The sequence below is a fragment of the Cervus elaphus genome, chromosome 2, assembly GCF_910594005.1.
Source record: "Cervus elaphus chromosome 2, mCerEla1.1, whole genome shotgun sequence".
Classification (NCBI taxonomy): domain Eukaryota; kingdom Metazoa; phylum Chordata; class Mammalia; order Artiodactyla; family Cervidae; genus Cervus; species Cervus elaphus.
Genome location: NC_057816.1, coordinates 4,814,009 through 4,828,154, shown reverse-complemented (window position 1 = coordinate 4,828,154; position 14,146 = coordinate 4,814,009). Strand labels below are relative to the sequence as shown.

The 14,146-nt window shown below is 51.0% G+C and overlaps 1 protein-coding gene across 1 annotated transcript in view; it reads right to left on the bottom strand.

Moving 5' to 3' along the window:
- The window catches only part of CPT1A (carnitine palmitoyltransferase 1A), a 58,378-nt gene that overhangs the window by 13,849 nt on the left and 30,383 nt on the right, over nt 1-14,146 (bottom strand). Inside the window, exons 7-14 of the mRNA XM_043924523.1 lie at nt 13,474-13,551; nt 11,915-12,022; nt 10,115-10,202; nt 9,138-9,333; nt 7,364-7,552; nt 4,977-5,082; nt 1,816-1,932; nt 4-168 (exon numbers count right to left, since the gene is read on the bottom strand). Of these exons, the coding sequence (XP_043780458.1) occupies nt 4-168; nt 1,816-1,932; nt 4,977-5,082; nt 7,364-7,552; nt 9,138-9,333; nt 10,115-10,202; nt 11,915-12,022; nt 13,474-13,551 (1,047 nt within the window). The remainder of the gene's footprint in view (nt 1-3; nt 169-1,815; nt 1,933-4,976; nt 5,083-7,363; nt 7,553-9,137; nt 9,334-10,114; nt 10,203-11,914; nt 12,023-13,473; nt 13,552-14,146) is intronic.

Sequence of the window (14,146 nt, the reverse complement as noted above, 5' to 3'; positions counted from 1 at the left end):
CACCTTGTAATGAGCCAGCTGGAGCGAGAGCTGCACGAAGGCGTCCGGGCTGGTTTTACATTTCTTGATCAGCCCTTTACCGAAAGTGCGGAATGCGAAGGAGTGGAAATCCACGTCATTGGCCAGGAGGTTGGCACTGCTCAGCGAAGTCTCAATGACCTCCTGACACTTGGGGAAAAAGGAGAAAAGGCTTCACGTTAATGGGAGGGGAAGTTCTGACACAAACTGAAGAAAACGCAAGCTGACTTTCAGCACAGCTAACAGACAGACTTGTCGCTTGGAAATACATACATCACGCTTCCTTCTTGGTTTTTCCCAATCTTTCTAACCTGAGAGTCACAGTAAGTTGGTAATGTGGCACTTCCCCTCACCCCTCAAACAGCAATGGGTGGCCCACACAGGAGGAACTCCTGGTCCCAGTGGGACCCCCAGAGGGCATTTCAAAGAGTCACAGGTTTTGTTTAATGAGATCCATTCTTGTTAGATGCTAGCCATCGAGGGACCAGTTCTAAAAAAGAAATGGACTGGGATCTCCCTGGTGGTGCAGTGGTTAAGACTCTGTGCTTCCACTGTAGGGGGTGCAGCCTTGATCCCTGGTTGGGGAACTAAGTTCTCACATACCAATCGGCACAGCCAAAAAAAGAAAAGAAGAAAAAAAAGGATATGGACTGTGGGGCAACTGTACAATAGAAGTGAGTCCTCAGCCGTGAAGTCATACAAGGACTCTTAAATGCACATGACTAAGGGAAAGAAGTCATTTGAAACGGCTCCACACATACGATTCCAGCTCTATGACATTCAGGGAAAGGCAACATGATGGAGCCGGTGAGATCCCACCTGCCAGGAGCAAGGCGGGAGAGAGGGATGAGGGGAGGCTTTAGGGCAGGGACACTGCTCCGCGTGTCATTGTATCTCTGTCCACACCATCGACGCACAACAGCAAGCGTGAACCCGAATGTGCGCTACGAACTTTGGTGATGCTGACGGGTCAGTGCAGCTTCCTCGCCTGTAACACACAGACCAGCTGGCAGGGATCCTGGTAGTGGGGGTGGCTGCGTGTGTGTGAGGACGGGGAGCGTGTGGGAGCACTCCGCACCTTCCACTCGGATTTTGCTGCGAACCTAAAACCCCTCTAAAAACTAAAATCCATCAAAAAAATCTTTTTAATAAATGCTAAGTGGCTTAGCCAGCTAGAAGGACTCTGTCACATACGTCAGCAGAAGTCATGCCTCTCTGAGGACCACACACCAGCCGCAGGGATGCAGGCTGGACAAAAAGATGCAGATGGATAAGACCTTGTAGTACGGATCCAATATTTTCTACGTCAGAAATGACTTCAAAAAAGAAAAAGACTTCCCAGGCCCTGGGAATTCCTGCTTGGCTTTGATTTGGTATTTCCAGCCTTAAAATTCCTTCCCCAAAGGGCTTCCACGGAGTGAACTGCATTGGAGAACACTCAGAGGGATGAAAATGACAAATTAGTGATCTAGTGCACTTCAACTCCAAAGGAAATGATTTCAATTTTCACTTTTTCATTGTGATGTCTAGCTAAGTTTGAGCTAGGAATTTCACTGACAATCTCAGCCAAAAGCTTTCAGTGAAAGAAGAACTGCCGATTGGGGCTCCCAAGGCAATAGGAGGTGTAGCAGCTTCGAGGTCCCAGGAAGAAATGCCCAGGCAGACAGATTTCTGTCTCGGGGGCATTCAACTGAGCTCGTGAGCACTCAGGAAGGACCGCTGGAAAAGTCGACTGTGAGAGTTTAGACACGTCTCCCATCCGAGGTAATCGACAAGCATCTGAGGAGTGGGACTTACTTCCTCCGGGATGTCCCACTGCAGCCGGGTGGGGTACGGAATGTTCGGGTTGGGGTCTCCTTTACAGTGTCCATCCTCTGTGTAACCCAGCTGGAAGCTGTCTGTGGCCATGACATACTGTCAAAAATAAAGACACATCGGTTAAGTCAGAGATCATCACAGGTAACGGTGTTACATACAAGTCATCTGACCTCTCAGAGCACATCCTTTTCTTTCTAGAAATGCAATCAAGACTTAGCCATAACTACTTGCTTACAGTCTGCTGAGCACTTGACATCCTGGGAACAGCCACCTAATGAGGTAGTCTGACCTCTGCTTCGGGGGCAAGAAAGATAGACCTGGAGAGGTTCGACAGTGTTTGGACAGGTAAGGGGCACAGCCAGGATTCAGGCTGAGTGTGTGATGCACAGAAAGTAGCTCAGAGCCTGCTTTTACGTCCTGGCTGTGAGCTGGTACCCTCTGGGTGGTACCCTGATGGATACTGACCCTGTAAGGCAGTAACTCCTGTTCTTACTCGTATAAATGAGAAGACCGCCTCAGCGAGGTGAACAGTGTCCGAGTTCACACGTCTCAGAGGGCCAGGATGTGGCCCAGGTGTGAATGCTTTCTGTTCACCGGCAGGTAATCTTAAGCCAGATTATTCAATGGTATTTACTGAGCACCAACTATGAGTCAGCCCTGAATATTCACTGGAAGGACTGATGCTGAAATCGAACCTCCAATACTTTGGCCACCTGATTCGAAGAGCTGACTCATTGGAAAAGACCCTGATGCTGGGAGAGATTGAGGGCAGGAAGAGAAGGGGACGACAGAGGATGAGATGGTTGGATGGCATCACCAACTCAACGGACATGAATTTGAGCAAACTCCAGGAGATGGTGAAGGACAGGGAAGCCTGGCGTGCTGCAGCCCATGGGGTTGCAAAGAGTCAGACACGACTGAGCGACTGAACAACAGCTATGAGTCAGCAATGCTTCTGAGCACCAGTGAACAAAGCAGACAGGGATTTCTGCCTTTCTGCAAGTTTAAAGATGGCCGTGACCAAGCAATTCCACTTTTCGGTATGTACTCAAAAGAAATGAAAACGCATGTTCACATACAACTTGTGCGCTGATGTTCACAGAAGCAATGTTTATAGTAGTTAAAAAGCAAAAAGAACCCAAATGTCCATCAAGTTATGAATAGATAAAATATAGTATTTTCACGCGAAGGAATACTATTTAGGATTCTGGACTTTCACTGCTGTGGGCCAGGTTCAATCCCCAGTTGGGGAACTGAGATCCCCAAAAAAATTTTTAAAAAGGAATGAAGCCCTCTAGAACAATATAGACGAATCCTGAAAACATTAGCCAGACACACAAGACCATGTACTGTGCTGATTCCATTTCTATGAAATGGCTAGAACAGGCAGAGACAGAAAGGAGATTAGTGGTGAGCAAGGGTGGGGTGGGGTGGGGGTGGGGGAAGGTGTTTTCTTTTGGGAGTGATGAAAGTGTCCTGGAATGAGACAGTGGTGATGGAGAGAACAACCACACGGAACTGTACACTTGAAGAGGTGGGCTATATGCTTTGTGAATGACATCTGAATTTTAAAAAATAATAAAAATATCTTTAAAAAGGTATTTCTGCCCTCGGGGAGCTTACATTCCAGTGGGGGAAGCAAAATGAACCAGAAAAGAGCCCCAGGTCAGATGGTGACTCGGCTGGATGGTGAGGCGGGGAGGGCAGCGGCTCAGGGATGGGGAAGTGTAGGGGGGCCTCATTTCATGCACGTGTAGTCAGCGCCCCTGTGAGCGGAGCCTGTGAAGGGGCCCAGCCTAGCTGTGTCTGCTCTGCATCAGAGCCCCCGAGTCCAACACCAACACCAGAAATACACAGACAGCCAAGGGGACTCAGCTTGGACCAGATTTGTTTTTAATTGGCACAGGTGGCATCTTCATACCAGCCCGTTAACTGGCCCTGGTGTGGGCCTCCATGACAAGACGGTGGGTCAGTTCTCATCCACACAGGGAGCATCTGGGCTCCTGTTGGACCCCTGGAGTCACAGGCCACTGTGTCCACTGGGCAGTTAACAGTTAAACACCACTGCATCCCACTGGTCACCCTGATGTAAGGCTAAATCCTTTTACCCTTATCTTATCCAGAGTACTGAAAAAATAAGCCTGGCCTTGTCAGCATCCTGTAGATTTTTCTACTTGATAAATGTACCTAATGTGATCCAGGCTGCCTATGACTCAGAGATTTCTCTTTCACCAAAGTACTGCTCTGATGCTCTTATTACCGGGAGAGTCCTTGGAACAGGGTGTAATAGGTGTGGACCATTATGAAGTGCAAAGAGACTTAAAGTGTCTCATTTCCACATTCAGCAGTGAAGGGGGCTTGATCTATGACAGATCTTTAGTTGAAAGGACCTCTCAGCCTTTGTCGGCATCAGAAAAGACAAGGGTGATGAAGAAGAGCCTTTCTGACAACTTGGCTACTTTTATCACGTGTTAATGTCTTAGGACCACACAGCTGTCTTACAGACTGCAGCAATTTTTTCTTTCCTTCTTAAAGGTTTCCTGGGAGAAACTCCAGGGGAGGTTGGGGTGCTGCAGTCCATGGGGTTGAAAAGAGCTGGACATAACTGAGTGATTGGACATCAACAACGAACAGTGGTGAGGACTCCACGCTTCCATTGCAGAGGGCTTGGCTTTGATCCCCGATTGGGGAACTACGACCGCACATTTTACGGCACGGCCAAAACATAAATAAATGTAAAATATTAGGTGGACGGAGAGGATGACAGGCCTTGGTGGGTTTTTCGGTAACTTGGTAATTCTAAGACTTAAGCGAAGTGGTAAAAGGCACACTGCCCTTTCATAAACCAAGATTTCAATACCTTTGCTTTTATTTGGCCTAAAACTTGGCAGCTTTCAAATAACTGAGCTTCAGTTCCGCCCTGAAGTCACTGTGTCAGAGTCAAGGCCATCTCATTATTTTGGCCCCTTCAGGATGTGACAAATAAATGTTTGCATTTAAGGAACCTCAGCCATACGTTGACAGTGCCAACACCTGCTGAAAACATTATAACTGGACAGATACTACGAAGTTTAACTCAGTCTGGGGTTTGGTTTTTCGACAGCAATTTCTACAGTCAAGTTCAACTTTCAGACACTCACCTCCCAAAGGTGACCCACGATGGGTGCATCGGCCCAGGAGTGCTCCGCGTTAATGCCCATCTTGCCGTTTTTAAAAACGATAAACGTGAATGATTTATCAAACCACCTGCACGACACAGAAACGTTTATGCAACTGACACGTTTACAAAGACAAAAGCAAATCCAGACGACGTGTTTGTTTTCTTATGGATGGCCTCAACTGACTGCATCCGCCCCTCCTGTGGTTGGAAGAGGTGACGACTCTCCACGAGTAATAGAAGGACACAGAGAAGGGCCTTCCTGGCAGCTCAGTGGTAAAGAACTCCCCTGCCAATGCGGGAGATACAGGTGCGACCCCTGGTCCGGGAAGGTCCCAGCGTGCCTCGGAGCAGATAAACCCGCCGGCCACAACCACTGACCTGTGCCCTAGAGCCCTGGAGGGGCACCTCCTGAGACCTGGGCACCCTTGAGCCTGTGCTCCACGAGAGGCCACCGCAGGGCCTTCCCTGGTGGTCCGGTGGCTAAGACCCTGCACTCCCAATGCAGGGGCCCCGGGCTCGATACCTGGTCAGGGAACCAGATCCCACATGCCGCAACTAAGATTCTGCATGCCGCAACCAAAGATCCCACGGGTTGCAACTAAGAACCAGCACAAGAGGGTGTGGAGAGAAGGGAACCCTCTTACACTGTTGGTGGGAATGCAAACTAGTACAGCCACTATGGAGAACAGTGTGGAGATTCCTTAAAAAACTGGAAATAGAACTGCCATATGACCCAGCAATCCCACTTCTGGGCATACACACCGAGGAAACCAGATCTGAAAGAGACACGTGCACCCCAATGTTCATCGCAGCACTGTTTATAATAGCCAGGACATGGAAGCAACCTAGATGACTCAGCAGACGAATGGATAAGGCAGCTATGGTACATATACACCATGGAATATTACTCAGCCATTAAAAAGAATTCATTTGAATCAGTTCTAATGAGATGGATGAAACTGGAGCCCATTATACAGAGTGAAGTAAGCCAGAAAGATAAAGACCAATATAGTATACTAACACATATATATGGAATTTAGAAAGATGGTAATGATAACCCTATATGCAAAACAGAAAAAGAGACATAGATGTACAGAATAGATTTTTGGACTCTGTGGGAGAAGGCGAGGATGGGATGATCTGAGAGAACAGCATCAAAACATGTATATTATCAAGTGTGAAACAGATCACCAGCCCAGGTTGGATGCATGAGACAAGTGCTCGGGCCTGGTGCACTGGGATGACCCAGAGGGATGGGATGGGGAGGGATGTGGGAGAGGGGATCAGGATGGGGAACACATGTAAATCCATGGCTGATTCACATCAATGTATGGCAAAAACCACTACAGTATTGTAAAGTAATTAGCCTCCAACTAATAAAAATAAATGAAAAAAAAAAAAAAAAAGAACCAGCACAGCCAAACAAATAAATACATCTGAAAAAAAAGAGAGAGAAGCCACTCCACTGAGACGCCCAAGCAACAAGGGCTCGCTGCCGCTAGAAGGAGCCTGAACAGCAGCGAAAATCCAGCACAGACAAAAATAAATAAATGTTTTAAAAAAAGTTTAAAAAAAAAAGGTACACATAGAACTCTAACTCATTGGTTTCTCCCCTGCTCCCGACACACAGAGAAGCATCTAGGCACTGGGGACCAGAAGGAGAACAGGCTGTATTGTTATAATGAGAAAGGATGCACAAGACACCGGCAGAGACGGGAAGCCACAAGGTCCTCCCTGGGTATCTGCTGGGGGCGTGGCTCCGGGACCCGCTGACCGATTAAGGAAACCCAGAGTCGGCCCTCTGCAGCCACAGGCTCCACCACCGAGGCTCTGACACACGGTCCCTGATCCACATGGTTGACTGAACCCCTCGGACACGGAGGACTGACTGTGCCTGCCGCATCCCTCCCCCACCTCGGCCAACCCTCACCCCCAACCCGATGGGCAGTCAGGACCTCCCTTCACAGGGAGGGGGAAGGAGGCTCCAGGAGGTGGAGCAGCCTCACCCAGTCACATGACCAGTGAGCAGAGCCAAAGCCGACATCCAGGTCAGGCCCCGGGTACCACCTTCTCCCACCTGCTGCAGGTTCTGGGCAGCCCCATCTCACGAGCATCTCCAAGCAGAGGAGGTTGTGCAGAGGGGAAGGATCTCAAGGCTGCTGCTTACGCATGTGCGTGTGTGTGTGTGTGTGTGTGTGTGTGTGTGTGTGTGTGTGTGACAGTTTTGGTGGAAAGAAGAAACTCCCCCAGTTGTATTTTCATATCCCCCTTACTGCAGCGGACACTTAAGGCTGGGTGTCAGCCACAGGTCAAGCTTCTTCTAGGTTCTCAGGCAAAGCACTGTGTTTCAGAAGGTAAGCGCGGTACCTGTCGAAACACCGGCCGTGCAGCAGGGACTTGGCGTAGCTGTCCATCGACGTCTCCGGGTCCTCCTCCCTGTGTCCCTGGTCTGTTTCATCTAACGTCACGAAGAACGCGGCTTTCTCCACGGCATCCAGAGACTGCTTGTTTTTCCCGTGTCCAAAATAGGCCTGGCGACACCTGGCCCAGGGGACCCTGCGGTGAGGATTAATACCATGAGACCTGCAGCGATTTGGTGACGTCTCCTTCGAGGCACGTGTGAAAGGACAGTGTTTTTCAGTTCTTGGTGTTTTAGGGGTTTAAGGAAAACCAGGCATTAAAGACGGAGAAGGCAATGGCACCCCACTCCAGTACTCTTGTCTGGAAAATCCCAGGGACAGAGGAGCCTGGTAGGCTGCAGTCCATGGGGTCGCTAAGAGTCGGACACGACTGAGTGACTTCACTTTCACTTTTCACTTTCATGCATTGGAGAAGGAAATGCAACCCACTCCAGTGTTCTTGCCTGGAGAATCCCAGGGACGGGGGAGCCTGGTGGGCTGCCGTCTATTGGGTCACACAGAGTCGGACACGACTGAAGCGACTTAGCAGCAGCTGGCGTTAAAGACTTTCTCCATCTGCAACCACTGCCTGCCTGCCTGCCGGCTGGGCCGCCTGGTTGAAGGGCAGGGGTCTCGCCTTCTCCTGTACCTGCTCCAGGGATGTCGCCGGCGGGGAACTTCATCCATGAATGCCGGGTGAAGGACAAGAAGGCAGATGGGCCCTGAGCTCTGCCGTCTGGGGCAGCAGAGCCCCAGCGAGGTAGGGCCTTCCTCACAGCCTTCTCACCCCGCTCTCTCACCCTCTCCCTGCGAACAACCCCTTGGAAACCACAGCGAGGGCCAAGAGCACGGCCCTGGTGCCGGGACCAGCTCAAGCTCACAGACCCCGACACCATCGTCCCCTCTTTCAGATGAGGAAACCGAGGCACGGACAGGAGGTCACGGCGCCTTCGTGGCGGGTCGGGACTGCTACCCAGGCCAGCTGGCTCCGAGTCCACACGCCCATGCTACAAACGGCCACACGACACCCCCGTGATGAGGGGTGCCCCCGGGAGCCGAATTCAGGGATTCTTTTCCATCCTGCCCCACGTGGGGTGCACGGAGCTGATGGGACCCCCAATTCCCGAGAGGCGCCCCAGCTGTGGCCTCCAGATAGCTCCTGGGCCCCTTCACTCAGGCCCCCCACCCCCCTACCCTTCCAGGCCAGGCCATCTGCCTCTGTCTCTTGCCCTCTTCTCCCCACCGAGTGCTCCCCACTGACCCCCAGGGGTGCCAAAAAGCCCAGAAACACGACAGGTCCCATCACAGGCCCAGCTCCAACCGCTGTTCTTGACGCCTGGGGACAATGGTGACCATGAGAATCGCTGCTATGTGCCCTGCACCTAGGTAAGTGAGGTGGGGCAATGCCCCACGGGGGACGCATCGGGGGGGTTGCTCACTGAGTCTGCACCCCGCCCCTTCTCTGCCTCACTGGCTACCCCCAGTGATGCTTGGTCAGCCTACTTCCTTCCTTCGGCCATGTGTCCCAGGATCCACGCACACGCACGCCTGCCTGTCACACAGACGGCCAAGGGGACCCGGGGACAAAGCCGAGCCCGGCGCTGCAGGCCGGGGACCCACCTCCCCGCCAGGGGGGGACCCTGGTGAGGAGAGGACCCTGAGCCCCCGAAACACGACAGCATCTCGGAGCACACCTGTCTGCCCCCCCGACAGCCCCCCAGGATCCCAGAGGGGCCGCACACCTGTCCGCTGCTGTGAGCGCCGCCAGCTTGGCCTCCCCAGGCTGCGGCTCCGACGGGTCCTCCAGGATCCGCTGCACCTGCTGCTCGATCTCCCGGGGCCTCAGCAGCCGGCCATCATGGTAGAGCCAGACCTTGAAGTAGCGGCCCCGGTGGAAGACGACGATGTGCTTGCTGTCCCTCAGGTGCTGTATGGTGTCTGCGGGGGGCGGGGGCAGGCATCCAGGGGCACGTGGTTAGAGAACGCGAGAACACACCCTCGACGGCACCTCCTCCTGTCCCTGCGTCACTCGGCTCCGCTGAGTCCGCCTGCAGAGGGCTCGGGGCTCTGGGCTGGGACAGGCCTGGGCGCTGGCTCCGCTTGGCCACCCCGTGGACGTGTCACCCAGGCCAAAGGACATAACCCTCCCTGGGCCCGAGTCCCCGCAGGCGGGGGGCGGTCCTAAGCGGTGCCTTTCTGCACCCTTGCATTCTCAAGGGCATCCTGGCTGGAATAGATGAGGCTCCCCCCCTCACTGGGCAGTGAGGAAGGCAGGGGTCAGGGTCCCAGGTCAGGCTGCTGGACCACAAATCTGAATCCCCCTGAACACAATAAACCCTGCGTGGAGGACTTCCTTGGTGGTCCAGTGGTTAGGAATCTGTGCTTTCACTGCAGGGGGCATGGGTTCAATCCCCGGTCAGGGAACTAAGATCCCTCATGCTGCACTGTGCAGCCAAAAAAAAAAAACCCTCCTAACCCAATCTGGAAAAAAACTACTGTAAGACAGCCTTCAGTTGAAGTGAAACTGAGTCAGTTAAATCAATTAACTGTCCAGGCCTGAGAAAGACAAACGCAGTTCAAGAGAAGGAAGGTTCTTGAGCCTGAAATCTCTGAAATCTTAGGAGAAGCCAAGAGCCACTGGGGTAGTCTTCTCCGATGTCTCCTGAGCATAAGGATGGGAACTTCTGATTTCCAAAGGAGCCCTGAGCAGGCCACCCACCTGTCTCCTCTCCCGGGATCCGGGAAGTATTAAACATGCGCTCCCACTGGGCGGAGCAGAGCGGAATCGTAGACCCCAAAAGAAGAATCTGTAACAGAAATATGTCTCAAACAAAAATTCAAGGAGCAAATTAAGTCCACACATTTAAACGCTGGATTTGTTTTCTGTGCACATGGCTGGACCTGATCTTTTCTAAACTCTGTAAGAACAGGGGTTCCCTGGGACACCATGCACCCTGGGGTTTGCTGAAACAGACCAGAGCACAGAAACCTGCATCTTATTCTTAAATAACACGTCCTCAGCAGGCTCCACGCTCCCACTGCCGGGAGCATGTTTTCAACCCCTAGTCGGGGAACTGAGATCCCGAGTGATGCATAGTATAGTCAAAAAAAAAAAAAAAAGAAAGAAAGAAACAGACGCTTAAGTCAAAGGAGTAGTTAAAAAAAAAAAAGGCCTCAAGACTTCCCTGCTGGTCTAGTGGTTAAGAATCCACCTGTCGATGCAGGGGACACGGGTTCAACCCTTGGTCTGGGAAGATCCCACGTGCCTCAGAGAAACAACTGAATCCGTGTGCTGCATCTGCCGAAGCCCAGAGGCCCCAGAGCCTGCATTTGCAACAAGAAAAGCCGCTGTGATACGAGAAGCCCGCTCACGGCAACCAAGAGCAGCCCCCGCTCAGCACATCTATAGAAAGCCCCTGTGCAGCAGCGAAGACTCAGCATGGTCAAAAATATAAATAAATAAACAGAAAGAATTCTTTTAAAGGCCTGACATCTATACTATTTCCTTCACAAGCAAGAGAGGGTTTCTTCAAAGGACAAATTACGGAACTAAAGTGCATCAGACATATATCCATTTAGGACACTACAGAAGAGAACCAAATCTCAAAATAATTATGTTGAGTGAAAGAGGTCAAGACAAAAAAATAAAAAGTGAATGGGGATTCCCTGGTGGTCCAGTGATTAAGAATCCATCTTTCAACGCAAGGGATATGGGTTGGATCCCTGATCAGGGAACTAAGACCCAAGCGCCGCAACTAGAGGGTCCGTGCTCTGCAACTGAATATCCTGTATGTCGCAACAAGGATCCTGCATGCCGCAAATGAGACCCAATACAGTCAAATAAACACTGGTTGGTTCAGTCGCTCAGTCGTGTCCGACTCTTTGCGACCCCATGGATTGGAGCCCGCCAGGCTCCTCTGTCCATGGAATTCTCCAGGCAAGAATACTGGAGTGAGTGGCCATTTCCTTCTCTAGGGGATCTTCCCAAACCCAGGGATTGAACCCGGGTCTCCTACATTGCAGGTGGATTCTTTACTGACTGAACCACCAGGGAAGCCCCAAACAATAACGTCTAAAAAAAAAAAAAGGCAAGCACGCACAAGCTTTAAGAATCCATTTACAGAAAATGCAAGCTAATCTAGAGTGACAGAAAGCAGATGAGGGTGATGGTGGGGAGTAGAGAGGGACAAAGGAGCCCAGGGTGGGCAGGTGGGTGGGGGTCTTACTCATTTAACTGTGATGGTTTTACATGCACAGAGACACATGTCAGAACTTATTACAGTGGATGCTCTGAAGGTGCGTTGTACATCAATTACACCTGCATAAAGCTGCTCTAAAGAATTTTTTTAAAAAGCAGTTTGCGACTTCCCCGGTGGCCCAGTGGAGGTTGTGTGGGTTCTATCCTTGGTCAGTGAGCTAAGATCCCCTGTGTCACGGAGCAACTAAACCACCACCAAGACCTGAGCACCCAAATAAATACATTTTTTTCTTTTAAGAAAAAAGCAGTTTGTGTGCATACCGGTTTGATTTCCTCCCGGTCCAGTTTGCGCCTGTAAAGCAGGATGGCGTGGATCCCGTTGCCAGCTCTTGCCGCCTGGATGTGAGTCGGTTTGATATACAGAAAGTCCTGACACAAAATGCACAGCGTTAGGGAAAGACGAGTGAACTTCCATACACAGCTCATGTATTCCTACACATGGTTTGCGACACCTGCTCTGTTGTTTCAAGCCTCCAAGCAATTATCGGGCTATGAAAGGTAACAGTATATTTTAAAATTAAATGGTAAATAAATAAATTCAAGTCTAAAAAAAAGATAACAGTACTACATCCTAAATATCCTCATATAATGCATAAAAAGGAAAGTGGAAATTAAAAGCAGCAATTAGATAATTAGGACGTTTTCTGAGTGAGAAGTAACCAAAGGTTAAAATAATCTTTTATATAGAAAAGGGCTGGCAACTTTTTAGAAACACATTTCTAAGTGTTTATATTTTTCAAGTCCAAGGGTTGCTTGTCTCAACTCTACTTTGAGAGAAGTTATATGTGTGGGGTTGCCCCCCGATTACGTGGGAAATAGACACCAAAGTCTTTGGGAACAAAAGGGGATCAGGTGGACAGTTCACTCTAAAAAGTATTTTTCTGGGCCATGTCAACAGTTTTTCTCTAAGTCTTACCTTGTTTCCAAAGGACAAGAACAATTATTTTTAAAGGAAAGAAATTTTAAAGGAGAAAAACAGAAAAAGCAAACAATAAGATAGATATAAAGGAGAAGGCAAAAAATATAAGAGAAAGCAAGGAGAAAGAAAGAGAAAGAGAGATTCAGCAGTTATTTAAGGCCAGTTAAATGGTGGTGGTTAGTTGCTCACTTATGTCTGACTTTTGCGACCCTATGGACAACAGCCCTTCAGGCTCCTCTGTCCATGGATTTCCCAGGCAAGAATACTGGAGTGGGTTGCCATGCCCTCCTCCAAGGGATCTTCCCGACCCAGGGATTGAACGCACATCCCCTGCATTGCAGGCAGATTCTTTACCTGCTGAGTCATCAGGGAAGCCCAATGAGGAGCTTCTAACGAAACAATGGGGTGTGCTCTCCAGAGCACCCATGTCTCAAAAGGCAAGAAAGACCAAAGAGATGTGAAAACGACACTCGGAGTGGGACCCACGTCACCCCAGGGCCCAGAAGGACAAGCCCAGTATGTGGATGAGCTCTCAGCTGACCCACAGGTCGGGAGCGGGCAGGGATGTGGGCCTTCAGCGTGACTCAGGCTCAGTTAGGAAAACAGAGGGAGAGGTTTGCAGCGTGAGGAGTCCCACTCGCCACGAGACCATTTCTGCAATCCAAATTCCTCTGCAGCAGCTCGGTGGGCACCCTGGAACCTCATTGGAAATACAAAAGGACCTCCAGGGGGCCCTCTGCTGTGGACGGCAGGTCCTGGGCGCCCTGACGGGGGCGTGAGGCCTTGGGTGGGGGAAGCAGGGCCAGGGGAGGCCCAGCGCATCCCCAGGCAGCCTGCGGGGCCGGGCCGGGCCTCCCTGGGGCCTGGTCTCCACCGGATGCCGTGGGCCCGCGGGACTCACCATCGCAAAGTAGTTGCTGTTGACCATCAGCGGCCCTCGTCCTCGGAGGTAAATGTACTCCTCCCACCAGTCACTTACCTGTCAGGGGCAAAGCAAGAGAGACCAAGGCTTAACCAGGCTGCCCGGGACGGGGGTGGGCGCCGAGGGTTGGGGGAGGGCGCGTTTACAGCATTTCTCTCTCTCGGGGCCAAGTCAGCCCCAGTGAGACCACATGCAAAACAGTGGGCACCAGAAGATGGCTTTATTCAAGTCAAGCCTCAGCTACAGGGTACATCACCTTCATTTCATAGATGGTTTAAAAAAAAAAAGAAACACCAAATGGGAAAGAAATGATAAATGTCTGGCTGCTCTAACATTTCTTAACAGTCAACACCACCAGTAACTGTCCACAGACTGCCTCTCCCCTTCTGCTCCCAGTTTCTACTCTGCTTGGAGCCCCCCCGGGGCCACGTGTCCTGTCTTCCCAGCATCCCCCAGGAGGCCAGCGGTCTCGTCCTGACCACACCCACAGCCTTCGGGACCCGAGGACCACCATCCTTCCACTTTGTGTGAGAAAGTACATAAACACACAGAACGGTGCCCACCTAAGAATCTAAGTACCTGTGAAAACGTTCACAAACTCAACATACCGCGTAACCAGCGCAGGATCACAACCTGACGTGACCTGCCGCAC